Source organism: Balaenoptera musculus, chromosome 7 (genome assembly GCF_009873245.2).
Source record: "Balaenoptera musculus isolate JJ_BM4_2016_0621 chromosome 7, mBalMus1.pri.v3, whole genome shotgun sequence".
Lineage (NCBI taxonomy): Eukaryota > Metazoa > Chordata > Mammalia > Artiodactyla > Balaenopteridae > Balaenoptera > Balaenoptera musculus.
Window position 1 is genome coordinate 90,133,860 of NC_045791.1, and position 25,808 is coordinate 90,159,667.

Consider the following 25,808-nt stretch of genomic DNA (forward strand, 5'->3'; position numbering starts at 1 on the left):
AGGCACAGTACCGGTTACTTTATCATCGTAGCATAAATCCCAGCAAGACACTTTTATTGCTGGTTAAAGGAGATCAAGGAAACTGCCAGAGGTGAGGCAGGTTGAGGGTGGTAAGGGAGACAAGGGCCTTTAGAGTTAATATAGAGCCTGTGACTTGAGGGGTTTTGCAACAAGCTACATCTGTACTTTAAAATATAAAAGTGGAGGAAAGATGAACTTCAGGAATCAAGCCAGTAACACACTCAGTGAGAAGTCTTTTGGGAAGATAGCAAATCTGATTAGAAATTAGAGTTAACCTAAATCTAATTTCCCTCCTTTTGCCATTAATCTTTAGCAAGTAGCTGTCCCATATAATGTTAAGTCATAATAAAAAGAAACCAACCCAGAACTGATGATGAATTGCAAAAATTGAAGAATAAATGAATATAAACCAAATTCCACTGAAGATCATACAGTGCACAAGGAATTACGTAAGTAAAGTTACCAATAATTCAGACAAAAAGTCCTCTATATTTTCAGTCAAATTACAGAAATGCTGTATTTCTTTTTTTTTTCTGCTTTTTCATACTCTTTATTGCCAACAGTCAGTTTAAAATGATCAACATAAAAAAAAAAACTGATAATAAATAGTGCTCTTTGGGCTGTAATAAATAAAAAGTTTATTAACAAGGAATGCACTTTTCCAGCCACAAGTTGTCTTCAAAAAAAAAAAAATTTATTTATGGCCATAGTTCACAGTTAAGCAGCCAAAAGCTGCTCCAATTACAGCCTTTAAACAACATGGGAGCATCCTCCCTTCTCCCTCCCCTTCAGGAAGTATATTCACAGTTCCAAGTCCTCTGTCTGAAGTGCTCTCCACAGAGAGAAGTTAAGTCAATGCACCTTTCTGCGAAATTGTCTGAAAAACCTTTTGAAACAGGTACGTCAAGGAAAACTGCATTCGGGTTTGCTCTCAGCCTGTCCAATGTCCAGAACTGTGTGCCTCAGCCTGGTCTGGTCCCACCAGGTCCAGCAGGCCACGGGGGAGTTGTTTTCGTACCACCACCTGTCCACCTTCTTCAACGTGCTGTAGATCATTCTACTGGCTTCCCTGTAGATCTCACAGTGGAAAAGAGGAGCCCCATAGGATCCATTCAAAAAGTCTCTTAGTTGCATCTCTGTAGGACCATGTTCAGAGCATATTCCATTCGATTTTTTAATTCTAATGAACAGCCAGGCATCAGCAGAGTTGTCAGTCTAAACGTGGTAGATATCCTGTCCTCATTGATGTAGGTGAGAAGGTATTCTTCATTTTGGCTACAGATGATTATTTTCGTATGATCATGGTAGAAATTCACCTGAAAGGTGCCATCATTGAAGAGCATCATTAAGGCCTTATCAGATTTTAGCCACTGAAGGAGGTAGAGCCGAGGTCTTTGAACATCAGTAACACTAGGCAGATCTCCACCGTCCATGAGGTTTTCCTCCATGTAATGAGAGAAGTATTTTCAGCACCGTCACTTGACTAATGAATTGTTCAGGGGCATCTGTTGCTGGGAAAACAGAGCATTGGCCAAGCTCTGCATAATAGTGAACTGTCTTTTTATCTGGAAGCAGGCTCATGTGAGCACCATTGTTGAAGAGGACGCCTACAGTGTGGTCTGAGAGCTGGTACCCAAAGCCATATTTATTAGAGTAGTCAACCCATTTGGTGACCCACTGAAAGGAAGTGCTCAGCTGCTCTTTGGGGATGCAGTCAGCTTCTGGCATGTTTTCTAGACATCCTCGAAGGACTCTTGCCACTGTGTCTGCGACACTTCCCATGGTACTGTCCTCGAGGCATTCACTGCTACTGCTGCAGCTGCCAAGAGTTCCTCTGACAATCATCCGAATAGCATCTCCAATCTGCTGCTTGTTTTCCACTGCGGGTGTTCCAGATCTGGCAACTGTAGTGGTAGGTGGCTGGAGTTCCTCATCTGTCCTATGTTTGCTGGGTTGCTGAGTTATCGAAGTCTTTTTCAAATCATGCCTAAGCTTGTAAATTTCTTCATCTTCTTTAGCCACTTTGTTATGTGTGTCAATATATCTTGCTTTGTCTTTTTTGCCACCAAAAAGGGCAGCAGCTGCTTTCTTAAAGAAATTCTTAGCTGGGCTTGACAAGTGGAAATCTGGAACTGTATGACAACAGCTAGAAGAGAGTCTGTCTGGAGTGAAGCCCTGCAAAAAAAAAAATCATGTCGAATGATATCATCCAAACTGGGATGATCTTCTGGGTTTTTGGACAACATGCTGGCTATTAAGTGCTTAGCAGGAGCCAGCAATGAAGAGGGCATTGTATACCTTGCTTCTCTTATGCACCTGTAAGTTTCTTTCAGGTTTGTAGTTTCAAATGGGGGTCTTCCTAGTAACACTGTATACATTACACAGCCTAAGGCCCAAATGTCTGATTCACAGCTGTGTCCTTGTTTGTTGAGGACTTCAGGAGAAAGATAATTTGGGGTACCACATATCGTTCTCCTTCTGTGTTCCAAGGGTTCCAGCCTGGCTGCCAAACCAAAGTCCCCAACTTTTAGTTCCATGGCTTCATTAATAAAAAAGTTTCCTAGTTTGAGATCTCAGTGCAAGATTTCTTGCTCATGAAGGTACTTTAGTCCAGACACAATCTGCCTGAGGTCGTATCGGACTTCTGGCTCTGTCAACACCTTCCTTGCTTTTAAGATATGAGCCATGGACCTTCTACTGCAATATTCCAAAAGAATGTAAATGTTTTCTTTGTCCTCAAAGTAGTGGTAAAACTGCACTACATGCTTGTGATGGAGAATTCTGTGAAGCTCTATTTCTTTGTCAATCTTTTCCCTTTGATGAGGTTTGGCTACTCTGCTGTGAGGAATAATTTTTGCAGCGTAGACTTTGTTGTTTGTCAAATCTGTCATCTCGTAACATTTTGCAAAGCCACCCTTTCCCAGCACTTTGCCTCGGCAGTAGCGCTTCCCCGTCGTGGGGTCGACGATAATCCTCGAGATCTCGGCCCCCAAGTGCGAGTAGTGGTGATGGTGGTGCGGGGCGGCCGGCTGCACCTGCACCTGGGGCTGCGGCGGCTGCGGCTCCTCGGGGTGCGGCTGCGGCCGCTTCTTCTTCGACTCCCCGCCGCAAGCCTTGCCCAGCGCCTGCTCGCACATCTTGGTGCCGGCGGCCGGCTGGTAGGTGATAGTCCGCAAGAGCTCCATGGTCCCCTCGCCGCCCTGCACTGCCCGCTGCCACCTCCGAGGCACGGACACGCGACCGAGCCGGCCTCTACCCTTGAGCCCCCGCCACAGCCGCCGACCTCCCACGCCCGACGCCTTCGTTCACTTGTCTGTATTTCTTTTTTTTATAAATTTATTTATTTTGATTTTATTTATTTTTGGCTGCATTGGGTCTTCGTTGCTGAGCACGGGCTTTCTCTAGTTGTGGCGAGCGGGGGCTACTCTTCGTTGCGGAGTGCGGGTTTCTCATTGTGGTGGCTTCTCTTGTTGTGGAGCACGGGCTCTAGGCACACAGGCTTCAGTAGTTGTGGCACGTGGGTTCAGTAGTTGTGGCGCATGGGCTTAATTGCTCCACAGCATGTAGGATCTTCCCAGACCAGGGCTCGAACCTGTGTCCCCTGAACTGGCAGGCAGATTCTTAACCACTGTGCCACCAGGGAAGCCCAAAATGCTATATTTCAAGTGGATTTTACATAATAAAATAGAACATCAAAAGAGCTAAAGCATTTTATTATGATTTTATAAGACAATAGATGCAGATGGAAAGCAGACTGAGAAATATCAGGAAAAAAGTGAAATCAAAAACTTAAATAAAAGTTGTTTTTTTTTTTTTAATTTATGGCTGTGTTGGGTCTTCGTTTCTGTGTGAGGGCTTTCTCCAGTTGCGGCAAGCGGGGGCCACTCTTCATCGCGGTGCGCGGGCCTCTCACCATCGCGACCTCTCTCGTTGCGGAGCACAGGCTCCAGACGCGCAGGCTCAGTAATCATGGCTCACGGGCCCAGTTGCTCCACGGCATGTGGGATCCTCCCAGACCTGGGTCCCCTGCGTTGGCAGGCAGATTCTCAACCACTGCGCCACCAGGGAAGCCCGTAAATAAAAGTTTTTGATTGCTCCCTCTTCACAGACACACAAATAACCACAATTAAGAATTATAAAGAACAGGTGTGAAAAAGAAATTTTATATATATATATAAGGATACAAGGATTATAGAGAAAATGTTAAATGTAGAGGAAAATGAGACAAAATAAAACATAGCGGGTGTTCTTAAGGGGGAAAAAAGAAAAAACAAGCAGAATAAATGGAAGAGAAAAACAAAGATATAGTGAAAGAATAACTATTTATTAGAATAACAAAAGTCTAAGATGCAAATTGCTATCAAGCCATGCCATGGTGAAATTTCTGAACTCCAGTGTTTGCAAAAGAACTGTTAGGGCTATGGGTATAAAAAGCAAATCATCCACAAAGGAAGTTAGGCAGGAAAGGGAAGAGAGATTCGGCTGGCCTCAGACTTTGCCCCTGGTATGAGACAGTGAAACATTCCTCCACAAACATTGGAGGAGGAGAACTGATGGTCCCAAGATATTACAACCATTCAGAATTGCTCTTGAAGTACTGAATAATCAAGAAAATATATAAAAGTATGGGTTCAGAGGATTAATTTAAATAGATATTAATTGAACACTAAGAGGATGGGAGGCACTGAGCAACACTGGGATTTGTGATTACTGATCATATGTGTGTGTTACAATTTTTGACATTGTAAGAGTAACAAAATGATTTCAAAAAATTGGTAGGTGAGTAAAAGAAAAATGGGAGGAATTATAAACATGTTATAAGCATTTCCTTTTTAAATTATACTTTCTATAAATGAAATATGACTAAAAATAGCATACTTAATATTTTCTTAAGGTGAGGATGTTTTTTAGGGAATGATATTTCATAATAATAAACTATTGACTTTCTTATATAATTTAATTTAATAATTTACTACATTATATAATATATAATTTTCATTTTTCTATGAAATCAATCTCTCTCTCTTTTTCTCTGTCATAGAGCTATATCTGGAGCAATTACTCTAATAGTTAAAGATGATTATGTCAATATAGTGGGCTTTGGAATATAAACGTTTAAAGAAATGTTTTGTACTTATATTTTGAGAATCATTAGAAAACAGCAGGTAAAATTTCTACATAAAACAGTACTTCTTTAAAAATAAAAGGAAATAATTTATCCTGTAAGTTTTAGCACACATCTCAAAAAAGTCATAAATAAAATCTGAGCATATTTACAAATATCCAAATATATTTTTGAGGGGTCAGGTATTAGATATTTTAGGCTTGTGAACCATATGGTCTCTCATAACTGTGCAACTCAGCTGTTGTCATGGGAAAGCAGTGATAGACATGTGTAAACAAATTGATGTGTTCCAATAAATCATTCTTTGCGAAAATAGGCAGCCAGCCATGGGCCATGGTTTTTGAGCCGTGGTATATATTGACCTTTCATCAACCTTAATGATCAAAATATTATCAGCCTGTCTCAGAAATATTAAGATAAAGAAACTGATACAAAATGGCCTTGATTAATGAATTTATTGATTTTATTTCCTTGTTCCTGACATTAATTACTATAATACTTCACTTTGATATGAAAAGTCTCAATCAAGGGGCAAAACTGAGTAACTTACATACATATCCACATAAATCTTAATATTTTCTAACTTCTCAAAAAAGCCAAAATTTAAGTAAGGAGGAACAAACTTTGCTCCAAACTGTTCTTAGATGTTATGCTCAATTTGACTTCTTCCCTTGCCTTTTACATTTACAACCTTGGTCAAAAATCTCAGATTTTCGGAGCTAGATTGGACCTCTCAGTGCATCAAATTAAGTAATCTCATTCTCACAAGAAGGACCCCTACTGCCACTGAGGTTAATAGCTTCTCTATGGTAACCCTGCTAGTTCTTGTCAAAGTTAGGACTGGAACCCAGGCTACCAGCTCCCATCGCAGAGTTTTTCCCACTCCACCATACTGTCACATATGGCATGACTCAAGCCAGACAGCCATCAGCTGATCAGAGCTTAATGAGCTGGTTATCATATTAGAAATGTACCTATATTGACTCCTCTGTTCTCGGCATTATTAGTTATCCTGTTTCTTCTCTATTTTTAAAGTAGATTTATAAATAAAGTTAATTAAAAGACAATCAAACATTACAAATGAGAAGTGATACTGCTTTACCAATATATCCTGCTTCATTAAGAAACAGTCCTTTCATAAAATGGCAAACGGCAAAGCTGCAGTTGTCTTTCCTTATGAGTTATTTCTAATCATTTAGATCAGTGGTTCTCAGACTTCTGTGAGTATCAGAATCAACTGGAGAGCTTGTAAAACACAGACTGTTAGGCCCCAGCCCCAGAGTTTCTGGTTCAGTGGGTTTAGGATGAGGCCCAATTTGCATTTCTGATTATGTTCCCAAGGGGTGCTGATGCTGCTGGTCTGGGTAAAACACTTTGAGAACCACGGGTTTAGATTCGTTAATTCACACTTCTGCTCAGGCTTCATCTCAGATCCAGTGAAACAGAATGTCTGGGGCTTGAGGTGGAGTAGCTGCTAAAAGTATCTCAGGTGATTCTAACATAAAGCCCAAGCAGCTGAGGCGGGGGCCGGGGTGGGGGAGAGGAAGAGAGACTGAGCAACTTAAAGAAGTTTCTCTGGTCTTCCCATATTATGAAATGTTTTCTTCCTCAGTGTATTCCTTTATGAGATGGGAACAGTTTTTAAGTAGTCATTTCATGATAAGGAATAAATGAGGTAGTATGAAGATGACTTTACCAAGTGACTTTATAAATTGAACGTAATTTGAATTTAGTCAATTTTATGCTGCTGATTCTATAAAGTGCTTAGAATATAAGGTGGTTGTAGAACTCTCCTTTTAAAATGTTATTTTTGTACATCTTGCCACTTGTAAAGCTACTTTATGCCTCAGATACTTGAACTATCTTTGTTAGCATTGTATAGACAGCATAAGAAACATGTAGTGCTAAGTCCTACAGCTTTAACTCTTACTGTTTCTCTATACAGTGAAAGATGCAGATGCACTTTGTATGGACATACAGACTCTGTGAACAGCATCGAGTTTTTTCCTTACTCCAACATTCTTCTCACAGGTTCTGCAGATAAGTCCCTGTCTGCATGGGATGCAAGAACGGTAAGCAAATCATCAACACTTTTTCCAATTTTGATAGGTCTACTTACTCTTAGTCACTTTTCAGGTATTAGGTACAATTTATGAAGTAATTGTACAGGGGCATGTAGGTTAAAAGAATGGTAATAAGTTCCTATTTACAAGATCTTGTCTATGTGCTTTTATGTACCCTGCCTCCTAAAAGTAGGACTATAAAAATAATGTAATTACTTCATTAAACATTAATGCAACAATTTTTTATTGAGATAGAAACTCTGCTAGTACAAAACATATGACAGGGAAACGCATAGCACCTCTCCTTAAGGACTTTGTAGCTTGGAAAGGAAGGAGAAACGAGATTTTAATGCAATGAGGTATGTGTTAAAATGGAAGAGGATACAAGACGCAGGGGAAAAGCAAGAAGGAGAACTCTTATCTGCCTAGAAGGCTGTGGATGGCTCCCAAGAGGAGGCTGTGCTTGAGCTGAGATTTGGAGGGTAAGCACGATATACCAGGTAATCTCGAGAAGGTGGATTCCAGGAAACAGCAGTGCATGTACAAAGCCATAGAAGTATGAGGCTACAAAGGCATATTCTGAGAGTAATAATATGTTTGAATAGAGCTTAAGGAAGGAGGAAGAAAAAACAAGCAAGAGTATACAGATAGACAAGGACAAGATCATTAAGTATCTGATTGAAATTTTATGGTTTTCAGAAGGAATCTATTAAAGCATGTTAAGCAAACAGGGTAACATAATCAGGTTAACCTTTTAGAAAGATTAATTTGATAGTAGAGTTAAGGGAGTCATTCTCATATAGGAGGCTTGTACAGTAGGCTGTGAGCAGATGAGAATTTGAACTAGGAGACTGTGAGAATATAAAGGAAAGTATGGATTCAAGATAAGGGGTTTAACTCTTACAATTTGAAAAGTGACTGGATGTGGAGATAATGGGAGGGAAGAAAAGGGGTTTAAAGGTGACCAACTGTCCCAGTTTATCTAGCTAAGACTGAGAGTTTTCCTGGGTTGTGGGATTTTTCAGTGTTAAAACTAGATAATCCTGGATTACTGTGGCTTCAGAAGTGAATTAGATGTGAAGAAATGGAGATGGAATTTGGGAACTACACTTTCAAAGAGTTTGGCTGTGGAGATGAAGAGGAGAAAAGTCTATGCCTGTAGGATTGAATAGAGGTCTCCCTTGTTCAGATAGGAGACAGCATGTTTATTTGCTTAGCGGTAGGGGAGAGGAAGGGATTAAAGATTCGGGAAAGAGCAAACACAACTAACTGAGCACACACTTTAGTAATTTGTGGAATGCCAAAATATGCAAAACAGGGTCTCCCTATTTGTTCTTAGCAACATTTGATGAGGATAATGTAGGAGACTATACTAAAAAGAGAAAAAATCCATATTTTATGGTTCGTGAGTCAGGAAAGAAATGCAACTTGTAATGTTTCCCATTTATCTTCCTGTATACAATGCATGATTGACATCAATAGAGGAATATGATGGTGAACATACAGATAGTATGAACAGGGACCCAAGTTCATTATGGGAGGCCCTATTTAGTCCTCTGAGACAAATTGATTTAGGATAAATAGGGAACAAGGAGACCTTAGGTTCACATATTATAGAAAAACAGCTAATGGTAGAATGACAAATACCTTAGACACAACTTCACATGTTGCAGCATGTCAAGGGGCAGCAGTCAAGGGGCACTGTGGGAAAAGTGTATCAGCCATGAATTAAGAGTAAAATCAGAATGATTTGTTGTTGGGTAAAAAAGGTGCCAAAACCTTCTCCTTGCTTTAAAATAGCTTAGACCCTGGTGCAACAGAATTCACTCCTGCTAATGGAGCATCAAGGAAAAAGCAAGATTTTCAACGCATTTAGCCTAAATACTTATATGTGAAGTGTGTATAAAAGACATTGGTAAAGGAAAACCCACAGAGAAAATATTAATTTAGTAGTGATCTAAATTTTATGCTCATTTTCTTTTGATATCAGATTTTTTTTTGTCTGTCTCTCAGAGTGCTGTACTGAATGTTATCAGGAAACATGTCTCTTATTTATTTTCTTTCCTGTGAAAAACTGGAACACTAATGCTTGGAAGTAAAACTGCTCTTACAAAGAGAAGTTGCCTCTCGTGTATCTGCCTTAAATGCCTAGAGTTGCTTATTGATGGTGGCCTTCCTACCTCTTGTTGGGAGCTCCTTGTATACTGGTCTTATTTCCTACAATATGTCCGGGAGCAGGAGAAAAGAGGGATTCAGCACAGCACAGGGCATTTAGCACACAGCAGGATAGCATGTGGATTGAATGTATGTCCTTAAAAAGGTTGTATTTCTTTAATCAATATTAACATATATTTTTCAAATTTGTTTTAATGGCAAATTAAAATTTTTATTATTAATATTATTACAATTTTATTAGTAGTATGCATGCTAGCTTTATAGTCATTAATACTAGGGAAAGGACTGTAAAATACCTTGGTATAAATAAAATGTTGTTCATAAATTATGGTAAATACATCAATGGTTAGAAATAAAGTTCATTTAATTAGTTTATTTTCTGAAAATATTTCAAACCAGATGTTAAAAAATATATATTTAAATTGGTATCTATATAAAATAGAATTAGCACGTAAAACAAAGGGAAATTCACTTAATTTAGGTTATTAATAAGTAGACAATGCAAGTTGTTAACTAAATGTTATTATAAAAGTCTACAAATAATATATGACAGCAACTCTAGAATTAAACAGAATCATTTAACTTAAGTTGCGTTAGCAGTTCTGGTGATTTGTTTCAGATCTGCCTCATTTTTTTTAAAACACAAAACAAAACAAAAAAAACTTGAAACAGCCGGATTTTTAAAAATTCATATTTTATATATAGTTTTTAAAGGGTACATGTTACATGTTGTTTATATAATATGAAATTATTAGCTTTTTTATTTCACAATGATTTGTGAAGAAGTTAAAAATAAATGTATTTTTGTAGTTAAATATTATGAGATGTTGAAAAAAGTAACCAGGATAGCTATAGTTTTTTCTGTGTAATAGTAAAAACTGTACAACATACTGATATGGATGGTATTATTAGACTTGTAATATCAACTACATCTATAGTATTCTGGTATTCTCCTTTTTTATAACTTTTATATTATGTTAATTCCTTGATAAATGATAAACTGTCAGGTGATGCTGAAAGACTGAACCTAAAATGAGATGAATGACTTCCTTCACAGTAAAGCAAAAGCAGAACATTTTGTCACCTCAGTGTGACCAACTAGTATTGAGACATTTTCTAAAATTTTTTTTGATGAAACATGAAGATGACTAGTGGATTATATTCCTATAAATTAGTTTTAAACCTCTTCCTCCCATTCCCAAACATATACTAGCCTTAAATCATTAACCTAATCTAACAGCTTATTGTCAAAGATAATGAATGTGGAGACCTCTAAGTCAGTCTCTAAGTCAACTGGACAGATGGGCTCTGAGTTTTGTGGGAGACAAGGAAAGGACTATAAATCTTTGTAATTACCAAATGGAGGCTATTAAGTAGCTTGCAGTTTGGAAACTCATGAAATTGCTCTGTTTTATAGGACTACATGCAGAGTATTTTTCCTCAAAGTTATGAAACAATAAAATTATTTTATTAAAATAGAAAAAGAAGATTGTAATATTGTCAGAAAATGATGTATAATATAGTACATTTAATGAAAACTTATAGTGCCCTCTCAAAAAGCGACACGAAAAATTCAAATATACATCAGTGATTTGGAAGCCTATTTAAAATAAAGGCCGAGATTATTAGTCATTCACAAGTCCAATGAAAATATTAAGGCTTTAGAATTTTTTTGAAAAAAAGAAAAAAAAGAATGTGCTCACTGTACAGTAAAACATAGAATAGAATGAGTAATACATCTGTGAGTTCAGAGCTAGGCTGACAAAGATCAGAGTTGCTGACATTTCGCCTCTTGCGATGAATCAGACACAGAATTCATGGCCTGGACCGCCTTTGGTGTCCATGTCTTGCTCCCTAGACTAACTGCAGGCTCTAGTCCAGCATACTGTGTTGTCCCAACTTAGCTGTAGCCAAAAGATCCAGTAACTGATCACTCTGAGTTCCTATGAAGTGAAAAAACTGAGAACTCACCAAAAAAGTTACTGTTGGGTCCTGTGTGGTGCTAACCCGTTGTGGACTCCACAGTTCAACCTGCACCCTGCCTAGGCTGTTGTTCTCCTCACATGCTACCTGGTGAACTCTTAAAGGAGCCTGACATTATTCAGAAGCCCAAATGTGGAAACAAAGGCAAAGATTGTACCTTCTCTCTCTAGGTTTTATTCCTCAGCCACATTCAGCTTAGTAATATTTATTGAAGATCTTTGTGCCAGGCAATATCCTGGGTTCTGGACTGTTGACTGTGACAGAGTCCCTGCCCTCAGTGTACACACAGTCTACTAGGGAGCAGACATAAAGAGAAATTATCTTAAAATTAAAGGTAGTAATTGATATATACTTGATATAAACTCAACATAACTATAGCTTTGGCTTCTTGTGCCAAAGCTCACTATTCCAAGAGGTGATTTAGTGAATAACACTTATTGAATACCTACTATGTGCCATTACTTTACCTGTAACAGCTATGTAATGCTTAGTGGAATCATCATTATCATCTGTATTAGGAACTGAAAAAACAATGGCTCAGAAGAGTAAAATATGTTGCTCAGACCAGCCAATTGGTCAGTGCAAGAGTCAGGAAGCAGGCTAACCCTCCAAACTCAATTCTGTATTTTTATTTTACGGCCTCTAGTTTTAGTTGGTTCTCACTGGCAATCAGAATAGTGTTAAAATGGCATTTCAGTAAGAAAAGATGATTCAATATGCTTACATTTTCAAAAATGTTTGTTTAACACTGTAATTCAATGATTCATTAGTCAGATCTATGCTTGGATTTAACAACTATCAGATGTGCAAATGATCCCTCACAAAGACACAAAACTCTAAAGAAAAAAAGTGCATCATGGTCTGTAGCTATCAATTTGGATAATGGATTTTCAAATTCATCCAGTTATGCAATGGCATTTTTGTTAAAATTTGCTAGGCATTTCTCCCCTCCTGAGGTTGATCAGTTGGTTTTATAAAGTAACTAGAAGTTTTCTACTATTTTAAAACAAAGTAGAAAATTATTTTCCTACATTTTTAAGAGTTTGACTCAATAGCTTTGAAAGGTGATTGCCCTTACATATTGGCAGGGGAAGCACTTCCAAACAATTGTTATCAAATGCTCCATAGAGCAAGTTTCTTTTTAAAATGATTCCTTTTTTGTTCACTGTTAAAATGTCACCTTTACTTTGATGGAATGATTAACTTTATTATTATTTTCAAAAATACTTGCTTTATAGTACATGGCTAACAAATGCTTATCAAAACATAAAAGGTCAAGAAATTAGGAATACCTGTGTTTTGGGGAAAAAAGCATATGACTCGTCTTTAAGGTCAACTTTAAAATACATGCTTTGCTAAATGTAACAGTGAAGTTCTGTGAGGGTATGAAACATTTTCTTGGTCACTGTCTGATTTATTATAAAAGATTGTGAAGATTCTAATCATCAAAGGATCTATTTGAATAAAATTAAGCAACTTAAAAATACTCAGTGTTCCAAACTGCAATAATATGTTGCAGTACACGAAGAAAGCTTCACTGCATTGTTTTCCATATATTGCGATGCACCTTACTTTGGAGACCTCAATTCAAAGACCTTTACATATATTACACAAATCCTATGCAAAGCTTACTGCTCCCTCACTAAATAAATGTCAGCTACCATCAGTTATTAAACTCACTATATACTAGCCATGTGAAATTAGCCAGTATAGTGCAATGATCTTTTCTTTCGAAAAAACCTTTCCTTTGCTATTTTTTTCTAGCTAAAATACCTCTTCCTCCCTTCAAATGGAGAGTTTACTTCTATTCTTAAAGATTTACTTATCCTTCCCTAAAAAAGTTCTCCATTTTGCCCCTGTGGATTAGGTGTCTCAAGAGGCAACTAAGAAAATTTTATACCACATAGAATTTTGCCTTTTTGGGGTGTAAAGTACTTAAAATGTTGAACTTGACAAATGAGGTATTTTTTTTTTTTCCACAAAAAGACAAACCTTACCAATTTGCTGACTTTTTTTGTAATAACTAATGGTTTCAGTAACAGTACCAGCAGTTATGTTTGAAAAATAAATGTGCTTAGTTGTGTTTCTATAGAGTCCTTGGCTTAAATCTATGTTATCTTGCATGTATGTCAGACAGTACAGCACAGTAATAGCACACAGCCATTGTGCCTGGATTCAAACCCAAATTCTGCTGCTTATTGGCAGTGTGGCCTTGGCCATAATTGCCTGAAATCTGTGAACCTCAGTTGCCTCATTTGTAAAATATAGTCATAGTTCCTATCACATAAGGGTATAAATGGGGATTAAAGTGCGTAGAAAATTGAAGTGCTTAGAAAATTGACTAATCATGTAAGAACTTAATATATTTTACATATACTTATAGAAACTGTCATATATCGTAGTTGTTCACCTACTAATATATCTCTAACATGAAACTCTGAGCTTTATTCTATACTTTCACAGCCTTTGGCATAATAGATGATCAATCGTTGTTGAAGGAAGGAAGGAAAGAAGGGAGGGAGGGAGGAAAGGAGGGAGAGACCAAAAATCAGATGTTTTGCTTTTTAGGTAAGAGAAATTTTTATCTGAAAAGAAAAAATCACTGTTTTCTAAAAATTAAAAATAAGTATTTTTTAAAAAAATAATAAAATAATCATATAGTAAATAAATCAATTTAATGTTATAAGGTTTCAAAAGATTATTTACCTCATAAAATGCCGCAGTTCCTTTTATATCTTGTATACACCATATAATATCTTTGCATACGTAACACAAATACCATCATTCTTTTTCTCTTATCCTTTGCAGTTAATATAAGTAGCATGACAATGGCCAGCAGTGGGAAGACTAGATTTTTGTATCTGGTTATCAGGCTTTGAAAAAAGTCATATTTCAATATTGGAAACAATGATTAGTAATGACTGTGTATTCCTAACAAACATATGGATAGATTCGTTTTATGGGATTATTTCAATTCTGTAAGAGTTAGAAATAAAGTCATACTTCATGCAGTTTATTTAAGTTGAATCCAATAAAGATGTAGAGTTGAGGTAAAAGAAGGTATAAGAATAAGTAAAATCCCTAACCAGTTGTTTAGGATAACTTGAATATTCTTGACAAGATAGCACTTCACTTTTGTCATGGTTAAGACACTGCTTTGCACTGTCTTATATATTGAATTGTATGGATTGGGTTGAATTCTAGGATTAGTGGGAACAATCCAAAGGAAAAATACCAGATATTCACAACTCATCCTTTGAGTAAAAATAACACAGGCTAAATCTTCTCAAAAACATTTTTCCATATGCTTGCCCAATTTTTATTTCATGGCTGAAATGGGTTATTTGTATCAATTTTAGAGTATTTATATTATTAGAAGAGAAATAATTATCTAGGAAGGTATGAAATTTAGGTATGGTAGATTCCTAAATTCAGTTCCTCTTAGGTCATTTAATAATAGCTGTAATAAAAATAATTAGCATTTACTCTGTCAGGCATTTTAGACACATGATTATATTTAATCATCACACAACACTACAAGTTAGAGAATATTTTCACCATATTATAGCTAAAAAAGCCAACATCTCTGAAGATCAAAGATGTTAAATAACTTTTTCAAAGGTCTACAGCTATAAGTGGTGGTCTTGAGATTGCAAACCTGTTCCTTCCAGCAACAAAGTCCATATCCCTTTACTGCTACATCCTATCTCTATTTTAACATGATATTAAATAAAACTTGATTATTGAAAGGCATTTGTAAGCATCTGTCTGTGATACTGAGTTTTATACTGTTCCATATAAAATGAAAAACTTCTAAGTCTAATTCTACTTCATAACCTTGTCTCTTTTATCATGATGTATGTTCTTAGGGAAGAGTAAAGACGAACGTAGGGTAAAACATAATTACTTAGTTTAGTATCCTTGTAAGAATCATGTAATATGCTCCAAAGTTAAACAGAGAAGTTTTTTCATTCCCTCTTTTGATAATGTAAATGACTGTTTCTTACTTTCATTCAGATTGCCAGTGAAATTATATGGATAGATAATTGGTGGAAGTTAAAAACCAAAAGAGAGGCCTGGATATCACCATTTTAGATGTGGTTGAACCTAGGTGTGGTCTCTTGGCAAAAATAAATTTTTGGCCCTATTTGAATTGAATAAGATATGGGATTATCATGTAAGAATATTGAGGGTAACTTAATCGTAGAATGTGTTTGACCAAAAGGAAATACCTGTGCATTGCGTTCAGCCCTTTCTGCCTTAAATAGAGTATAGAGAAAAATATAGACTTTGAAATCAGACAGAATGGAGTTTGAATCTAGGTTCTGTCACTTCCTGGTTGTATATAGTAAGGCATGATATTTAATATCTGTAAAGTTCAGCATTCTCTTTTTAAAATAGAAATAATTAAATCACAGTGTTAACACTGGGAGCATGTATTTGGAAGTCAAAAACGAACAGTTATTTTTTCCTATATTGGTAGCTAGTGGCGAGTCCTCTCATGATTTGTGGTTCTGTCTCTTTGGTTGATGAGTTAAATGATGCTTAATGAAATTGAACAATTCCATTGCAGATTGCTTCACCCAGCGTTTTGTCTGTTGCTGTCACTTTCAAGAACTCAGTGACTGTAATTCATTGCATCAATTTGTAATTCCACTGTCCGAATAATGTTCATTTGACCTATCTTGTCCGTAGTCCCCTAATTGCAGTTCAACATATAGAAAATACTTAAGAATAATCTTGTCACATGGTATTTATTCTTTTATACACTCAGTCCATTAAAGCTTCAATAGTGATGGCTTGGCTGTACTTCAAGATCATCTTAACTTTTAATTCATTGTAGCACTACATGTCAATTATAATTTTAAGGTGCCATTGATGAAACTAGAAATTAAATGCAGTATTTTTGGCAACTGTTTCTGGCATCCCAGTGTGGTTATGATCAGTGTAAAGTAAAGCTACACCTCTTGCTATGTAGATCTACAGCACCAGAAAATTATTAACGATTAATTAAAGTACATTTCTAATGAATAATCATAAACGCTCCATATAATCATTTTTACCATTAATTATACTAAAGCCTTTCATTCAATAAAGGAAATACTGAAAAAAACAAAAAAGAGACAAGCTGCCTTGTGTGTAGCCCCCTTTACTCATCACATACCATAAATTATCTGGATTCTTAGTAAATGGAGGTAAATTCAGACACATCAGTTTGTGGCAGTTATGTATTCTATATTTAAAGGCAAAAAGTCTCAAATATAGCCCTACAACAAAATGAAATTATGGGATCTTCTGTAAATATTGAAATGGCCATTTGTTGTTTATTTGACTGCCTGACATCCAAGAAATATTCTCTTTTGAGGGGAAACCAGTAATGTACGAAACTTGGTAGGAGGCAGGGCTCAGGAGTTCTGGGGTTTTCTGTGTTTGTTTTTGTTTATTTTGTGGTTTCTAGGAAATTACCATATGGGTCTGCCCATCTAGAACTTCGAATTTGAAAAGAGTAACGCAAAGACGGAGGATCAGGAAGGAAATTCTGGTTGCAGTATTGTTGAGAGTCCACATTTACCAAAAACAGTGTCCTGACCAGACTTTTCCTATCAAGTATTTGACAAGGTTATTGTTACTTAGTTTCCTTTGGTTCTTAGATTTTTTTTTCCAAATCTTATAAAAGTTTTCTCTAGATTTTATTTTTTGCATGTGTGGATATAATTAGCAAACTAAGTTTCTGTTGCTTATATTCAAAACCCAAATGGTAAAAAAATGATTAAAGATGGTCTATTAGATACTGAGTGAATGCAAAAAGAAAGCAACGATAATCAACAATAAAAAGGAACCCATGAACCACAGTATTTATAAAGACCTATGAACCAAAGAAAAATCCTCAGTACTTAAATATGTGTATGCATGTATTTTCATCCTAAATTACTCATGAGTCAAAGAGTAACAAATTATTAAAATAACAATAAGGAATTTATTTCATGATAAAATTCATGAGCAACAATCAAAATATACTTAGAAGAAGTCATAGTCTTAAATGCTTTCATTACTGCTCAAGAAAGTCTAAAAATAAAAAAGTTACTTCACAGTATTAGGGAGAATACAATAAATTTAACTAAAATGAAAGCAAATAGAAAATAATATTAAAGCACAATTTAATGGGGGGGAGAAAGAATTTGTTGCTATGAAGACTTTTTTTGGAAAAATCAATAACAAACCATACTTAGACCTGCTTTGTCTTTGCCTCACTATTTTTTATCATCTTATAATTTATACTCTTCCAATAATATACAATTCTCTGTGTGTGTGTGTGTGTGTGTGTAAAACAAATATACTGCCAGTTACTTATTCAACAAGGATGGGTTTATTTGGGATCAGCAGAGAATTACAATTTGGGGTCTGCAAGCATTCCCTGCACAGCAAGGGAAAGAGAACAGTTTTATAAAGGGGAAAGGAAGTTGGGAGGGATATAGTAAACAAAGAGTCCATGGCTTTTCATAGGCTGAGTCCCTTCCAGGAAAGGAGAGAAGACTTTCTTCATCCTGTTGGGCTCTGCTCTTGTCACAGGGTGTGAGAGCTCTCAGTTCTGGTCTCCCAACTATATTTAATTGAGATTTCTGTTATTAAATTTTTATATTTTTCCCTTTTGATCAGGTGCTTTCTCTGAAACCACTGCTGATTAAGAGTCAGGTTTACCAATTTCATAGGCTTTTCACAGATTTCCAGGAAATCTTTACTTTTAGGTCACCAAGTGATGTGCAGTTTCAGTTAGGGTTCAGTGCTTTCCTTAGGTATGTCACATGAATCCAAAAATCTGTTCCTTAGAGTTGGGTGGCATAAAGGTTGCTTAGTAGTATCTGATAGGAACCTTTCAAATGAAGTTGAAGAGAGTCTCTCTGGAGGTATCTTTTCTAGTAGATTAGATCTCCAGGTTGCAAGGTGTAATGCTTACTGTCTTTGTCTCCTGAGAGTGCACTGTGAAGAGATTGTTCCAGTAGAGCAAGGTTATTTTTAACAGAAAGAATTATTCCTTTGTTATATTGGAATATCTCTCCTTTTATCAGTTGTGAGTCAAAAGAGGCAGAAGTCAAGTGCATTGGTGTCCTGTGACTATCTCAAGCGTGAAAGTTTATGAGTTTTAAAAGGGGTGGGTCTAAGATTTAGAAAGATCAACAGCGATGCTTTTGTCCCAGGTATTTGGAGGACCTCTACAAATTTTGCCAACTGAATCTTTTTTTTTTTTTCAAAGATCTTTATTGGAGTTTATTTGCTTTACAATGTGTTAGTTTCTGCTGTATAACAAAGTCAATCAGCTATATGTATATATATATCTCCCTCCCAGCCCCCTATCCCACCCCTCTAGATGGTCACAAAGCACCGAGCTGATCTCCCTGTGCTATGCAGCTGCTTCCCACTAGCTATCTGTTTTACATTTGGTAGTGTATGTATGTCAATGCTACTCTCTCACTTCGTCCCAGCTTACCCTTCCCCCTCCCCGTGTCCTCAAGTCCATTCTCTACATCTGCATCTTTTTTCCTTTCCTGCCCCTAGGTTCATCAGGACCATTTTTTTTTCTTAGATTCCATGTATATGTGTTAGCATACACTATTTGTTTTTCTCTTTCTGACTTACTTCACTCTGTATGACAGACTCTAGGTCCATCCACCTCACTACAAATAACTCAATTTCATTTCTTTTTATGGCTGAGTAATATTCCATTGTATATAGGTGCCACATCTTCTTTATCCATTCATCTGTCGAAGGACACTTAGGTTGCTTCCATGTCCTGGCTATTGTAAATAGTGCTGCAATGAATATTGTGGTATATGTCTCTTTTTGAATTATGATTTTCTCAGGGTATATGCCCAGTAGTGAGATTGCTGGGTCATATGGTAGTTCTATTTTTAGATTTTTAAGGAACCTCCATACTGTTCTCCATAGTGGCTGTATCAATTTCCATTCCCACCAACAGTGCAAGAGGGTTCCCTTTTCTCCACACCCTCTCCAGCATTTATTGTTTGTAGATTTTTTGATGATGGCCATTCTGACTGCCGTGAGGTGATAACTCATTGTAGTTTTGATTTGCTTTTCTCTAATAATTAGTGATGTTGAGCATCCTTTCATGTGTTTGTTGGCAATCTGTATATCTTCTTTGGAGAAATTTCTATTTAGGTCTTCTGCCCAGTTTTGGATTGGGTTGTTTGTTTTTGTGATTTTGAGCTGCATGAGCTGCTTGTATATTTTGGAGATTAATCCTTTATCAGTTGCTTCGTTTGCAAATATTTTCTCCCATTCTAAGAGTTGTCTTTTCATCTTGTTTATGGTTTCCTTTGCTGTACAAAAGCTTTGAAGTTTCATTAAGTCCCATTTGTTTATTTTTGTTTTTATTTCCATTTCTCTAGGAGGTGGGTCAGAAAGGATCTTGCTGTGATATATGTCATAGAGTGTTCTGCCTATGTTTTCCTCTAAGAGTTTTATAGTGTCTGGTCTTATATTTAGGCCTTTAATCCATTTTGAGTTTATTTTTGTGTATGGTGTTAGGGAGTGTTCTAATTTCATTCTTTTACATGTAGCTGTCCAGTTTTCCCAGCACCACTTATTGAAGAGGCTGTCTTTTCTCCGCTGTATATTCTTGCCTCCTTTCTCAAAGATAAGGCGACCATATGTGCATGGGTTTATCTCTGGGTTTTCTATCCTGTTCCACTGATCTATATTTCTGTTTTTGTGCCAGTACCATACTGTCTTGATTACTGTAGCTTTGTAGTATAGTCTGAAGTCTGGGAGCCTGATTCCTCCAGCTCCGTTTTTCTTGCTCAAGATTGCTTTGGCTATTCGGGGCCTTGTGTATTTCCATAAGAATTGTAAAATTTTTTGTTCTAGTTCTGTGAAAAATGCCGCTGTTAGTTTGACAGGGATTGCATTGAATCTGTTGATTGCTTTGGGTAGTATAGTCATTTCCACAATGTTGATTCTTCCAATCCCAGAACATGGTATATCTCTCCATCTGTTTGTACGTCTTTAATTTCTTTCGTCGGTGTCATAGTTTTCTGCATACAGGTCTTTTGTCTTCTTAGGTAGGCTTATTCCTAGGTATTTTATTCTTTTTGTTGCAATGGTAAATGGAAATGTTTCCTTAATTTCTCTTTCAGATTTTTCATCGTTAGTGTATAGAAATGCAAGAGATTTCTGTGCATTAATTTTGTATCCTGCTACTTTACCAAATTCGTTGATTACTTCTAGTAGTTTTCTGGTAGCATCTTTAGGATTCTCTGTGTCTAATGCCATGTCATCTCCAAGCAGTGACAGTTTTACTTCTTTTCCGATTTGAATTCCTTTTATTCTGATTGCCATGGCTAAAACTTCCAAAACTATGTTGAATAATAGTGGTGAGAGTGGGCAGCCTTGTCTTGTTCCTGATCTTAGAGGAAATGGTTTCACTTTTTCACCATTGAGAATGATGTTGGCTGTAGGTTTGTCATATATGGCCTTTATTATTATCATATAGGCATAGGTTCCCTCTGTGCCTACTTTCTGGCGAGTTTTTATCGTAAATGGGTGTTGAATTTTGTTGAAAGCTTTTTCTGCATCTTTTCAGATTATCATATGGTTTTTCTCCTTCAGTTTGTTAATATGGTGTATTACATTGATTGATTTGCGTATATTGAAGAATCCTTTCATTCCTAGGATAAGTCCCACTTGATCATGGTGTATGATCCTTTTAATGTGCTGTTGGATTCTATTTGCTAGTATTTTGTTGAGGATTTTTGCATCTTTGTTCATCAGTGATATTGGCCTGTAGTTTCCTTTTCTTGTGACATCTTTGTCTGGTTTTGGTATCAGGGTGATGGTGGCCTCGTAGAATGAGTTTGGGAGTGTTCCTCCTTCTGCTATATTTTGGAAGAGTTTGAGACGTATAAGTGTAAGCTCTTCTCTAAATGTTTGATAGAATTCACTTGTGAAGCCATCTGGTTCTGGGCTTTTGTTTGTTGGAAGATTTTTAATCACAGTTTCAATTTCAGTGCTTTTGATTGGTCTGTTTATATTTTCTATTTCTTCTTGGTTCAGTCTTGGAAGGTTGTGCTTTTCTAAGAATGTGTCCATTTCTTCCAGGTTGTCCATTTTATTGGCATATAGTTACTTGTTGTAATCTCTCATGATCCTTTGTATTTCTGCAGTGTCGGTTGTTACTTTTCCTTTTTCATTTCTGATTCTGTTGATTTGAGTCTTCTCCCTTTTTTTCTTGATGAGTCTGGCTAATAGTTTATCAATTTTGTTTATCTTCTCCAAGAACCAGCATTTAGTTTTATTGATCTTTGCTATTGTTTCCTTCATTTCTTTTTCATTTATTTCTGATCTGATCATTATGATTTCTTTCCTTCTACTAACTTTGGGTTTTTTTTGTTCTTCTTTCTCTAATTGCTTTAGGTGTAAGGTTAAGTTGTTTATTTGAGATGTTTCTTGTTTCTTGTGGTAGGATTGTATTGCTATAAGCTTTCCTCTTAGAACTGCTTTTGCTGCATCCTATAGGTTTTGGGTCCTTGTTGTGTTCATTGTCATTTGTTTCTGGGTATTTTTTGATTTCCTCTTTGATTTCTTTAGTGATCTCTTGGCTATTTCGTAGTATATTGTTTAGCCTTTGTGTTTGTATTTTTTACATTTTTTTCCCCTGTAATTGATGTCTAGTCTCATAGTGTTGTGGTCGGAAAAGACACTTGATAAGATTTCAGTTTTCTTAAATTTACCAAGGCTTGATTTGTGACCGAAGATATGATCTATCCTGGAGAATGTTTCATGAGCACTTGAGAAGAAAGTGTATTCTGCTGTTCTTGAGTGGAGTGTCCTATAAATATCAATTAAGTCCATCTTGTCTAATGTATGATTTAAAGCTAGTGTTTCCTTATTTATTTTCATTTTGGATGATCTGTCCATTGGTGAAAGTGGGATGTTAAAAGTCCCCTACTATTATTGTGTCACTGTCGATTTCCCCTTTTATGGCTGTTAGCATTTACCTTATGTATTGAGGAGCTCCTATGTTGGGTGCATAAATATTTACAATTGTTATGTCTTCTTCTTGGATTGATCCCTTGATCATTATGTAATGTCCTTGGATTTATCCTGTATGGGACTCTCTGTGCTTCCTGGACTTGATTCACTATTTCCTTTCCCATGTTAGGGAAGTTTTCAAGTATAATCTCTTCAAATATTTTCTGAGACCCTTTCTTTTTCTCTTCTTCTTCTGGGACACCTATAATTCGAATCTTGGTGTGTTTAATGTTGTACCAGAGGTCTCTGAGATTGTCCTCAATTCTTTTCATTCTTTTTTCTTTATTCTGCTCTGCAGTAGTTATTTCCAGTATTTTATCTTCCAGGTTACTTATCCATTCTTCTGCCTCAGTTATTCTGCTATTGATTGCTTCTAGAGTATTTTTAATTTCATTTATTGTGTTGTTCATCATTGTTTGTTTGCTCTTTAGTTCTTCTAGGTCGTTGTTAAAACGTTTCTTATATTTTCTCCATTCTGTTTGCAAGATTTTGGATCATGTTTACTATCATTATTCTGAATTCTTTTTCAGGTAGACTGCCTATTTTCTCTTCAATTGTTTTTTCTGGTGGGTTTTTACCTTGCTCTTTCATCTGCTACCTACTTCTCTATCTTCTCATTTTGTTTAACTTAACTTTGTTTAGGGTCTCCTTTTCGCAGGCTGCAGGTTCATAGTTCCCATTGCTGTTGGTGTCTGCCCCCAGTGGGTGAGGTTGGTTCGATGGCTTGTGTAGGCTTCCTGGTGGAAGGGAATGGTGCCTCTGTTCTGGTCAGTGTGGCTGGATCTTGTCTTTCTGGTGGGCAGGACAGTGTCTGGCAGTGTGTTTTGGGGTGTCTGTAACTTATTATGATTTTAGGCAGCCTCTCTGCTAATGGGTGGGGTTGTGTTCCTGTCTTGCTAGTTGTTTGGCATGGGGTGTCCAGCTCTGGAACTTGCTGGCCGTTAGGTGGAGCTGGGTCTTAGCATTGAGACAGAGATCCCTGGGAGAGCTCTCACTGATTGATATTATGTGGGGCTGGGAGGTTTCTGGTGGTCCAGTGTTCGGAACTCGGCTCTCCCACCTCAGAGGCTCAGGCCTGACACCAGCCCAGAGTGCCAAGACCCTGTCAGCCACACGGCCAGGTATGTGGGGACTTTCTTGCCTTTTGGAAAGTTTGAGGTCTTCTGCCAGCATTCAGTAGGTGTCCTGTAGGCGTTGTTCCATATGTAGATGTATTTTTGATGTATTTGTGGGGAGGAAGGTGATCTCTATGTCTTACTCCTCTGCCATGTTGAAGGTCCCCCTGCAGTAGGAGACTCCACTGAAGATGCCAACCTCTGCAAGAGCTAGAGGTGCAGAGGCATTTTTTTCAGATGGTTTTCAGCTTGCTTTTTTATTTTCTTTTTCTTTGTGCTTTGTCTAGTTTCACTTGTTCACCGGGTGCTTCATTCAGTGGCCTCACACCTGGCACTTCAGATCAGAGTTCACAATGGGCTCTTAATTTCAGAATCTTAATGTGCTGGTTGGAATTAGCTGTATCTTTGGAGAAGTGCCTGATATTGACCATGTCCTCCTTTGGAGAGACTTCCTAGTTGGTTGGAGGCATCAGCAAGATGCCTTGTCATTCTGTTTTTAATCCTTTGTGCTTAGTCTTAGTTCACTTGCCTATAGGGGGCTGCAAGTAAATGCCTTGCCCCAGGCGCTTGGGACCAGAGTTCCTAGTGCTGACATCTCAGCTCCTGGCCATGCAACTGCCAGTTGAATCTTAATAATGCTATTAGTGCGTTTGACTCAACCAGAGGATTGAGTTTGGTAAGCACAGTGGAAGTGGTGTAAAACTGGCCAAACAGCACAGACTTGTTGAAGTACCTGACTAGTAAAAGGGATCCCTTGATCGCTATGAAGTTCAAGGAAATTTCCCCAGGTAGGGATAATTTTTTTTTTCAAAATGGCTTTAGCCACAAAAGAAGCAGTAGCCTGTCTGCAAAAGAAGACTTAAGTCCAGTCTGAAAACATACAGACAGTGACTAAAACACATTTATATCCAGAGACAGAGAAAGTTGCATGACATCTATTGCCATAACTCTACTGGTCCATTAGGCAGTCTGGGGAAAGTAAAAACAGGCTTCCCTGGGTTGTATTTTGGACAACCGGGTCAAGGGAGATAGGCACTTTTTGTGGCCCTGTTAATGTTTCCCCCACCAATATTGATTTATGAATATCATTGTGTCAGTAGACCGATGGTGTAATGCATGTACAGTGGTGAAGGAGTGGGAATTTTAGAGTCTCTGGTAGGACTGGGTTTTTATTTGGTCCAAACCAGAGCTTTCTCTTTTTATCAAACTAACAATTGTTGAATTTCCAATCTTGTTTTTTCCTTTTCTGAAGCCAATTGTTGGCTGCTGTAGCCAGTTTTTCTAAATTATCACTTGGTGAAATATCCCGTCAGACCATAACAGAGGTTTGGCTGCTGTTAGTCCCTTTAAGAGCAGGATTCCTTGCTAAAATGTCAGCAAGATGATTTCCCTTAGCTTCCAAAGAGTCGAGGCTTGAATGCCCCAGAATCTTAATAATGGCTAAGTGGCAGGTAGAATTACTATATCCAATAATTCCCAAATATAGAGGCCATTTTTTATGTTATTTCTGCTGTAAGTGAGGAAGCTACAACATTCCAAAATCATGAGCTACTCTGAAAGCACATCTACTCTCAGTATAAACATTGACAGTTTTGCTACTGGCTGCAGTACATGCTCATATAAAAGCATACAGTTCAATCTGTTGGACTGAAGTAGCCACAGGTAAAGGTGCTGCTTTAACAACATCAAAAGGAGTTGTAATAGCGTACCCAGCATAATATTTGCCATTGTCTTATTTTAAATAAGAACTATTAATGAACCATGAGAAGTTAGCATTACCCAAAGGAAGTTCCTGTAGGTCATCATGAGGAGTCAGGTGATCTAGCAGCATTAAAGAATTGTAAGGGATTTTGTTGGTGATGGAGTGGAGAGGAGTAGCAGGGTTAAGATTATTACAACATAAAAAAGTTATGTGAGAAGCACTTAATAAAAGGACTTAATAAGAAGTGAGGCAGCTGACGGAGAAATGTTGAATGTGATGAGAAATCAGGAGAGCTTCTGCTGGATGAGGTACAGAAATGGTTAAAGTGGATCCCACAACAATTTTATTTTTGAACTTAACCAAAAGGGTAGTGGCTGTAATGATTCTAAGGCAAGGGGGGATGTCCCTGTGCCAGACGGTCTGGTTGCTAGCTATGGGTTAATCGTGGTCCATGTGTTTTTGGGTGAGTACTTCAAGGGCATTCCCTTCCTTTTCATATACAGAAAGGAAAAAAGGGAATCTGATCATTGAGATGCCCAAGGGCAGGTGGGTCCATCAAACTCTCCTTTAAGGCCTTA

General features: G+C 37.2%; 2 protein-coding genes across 2 annotated transcripts in view; one reads left to right on the forward strand and one right to left on the reverse strand.

The window, feature by feature from the left end:
- SPAG16 (sperm associated antigen 16) overlaps nt 1-25,808 on the forward strand; it is a 905,158-nt gene that overhangs the window by 539,266 nt on the left and 340,084 nt on the right. Inside the window, exon 13 of the mRNA XM_036858792.1 lies at nt 7,092-7,218. Coding sequence (XP_036714687.1) covers nt 7,092-7,218 — 127 coding nt within the window. The remainder of the gene's footprint in view (nt 1-7,091; nt 7,219-25,808) is intronic.
- Nucleotides 775-3,319, reverse strand: LOC118898422 (serine/threonine-protein kinase PLK2-like). The gene is given in 3 exon segments (XM_036858791.1): nt 775-1,487; nt 1,489-2,208; nt 2,211-3,319. Coding segments are annotated over 3 exon segments (2,058 nt in total). The 5' UTR covers nt 3,207-3,319; the 3' UTR covers nt 775-1,145.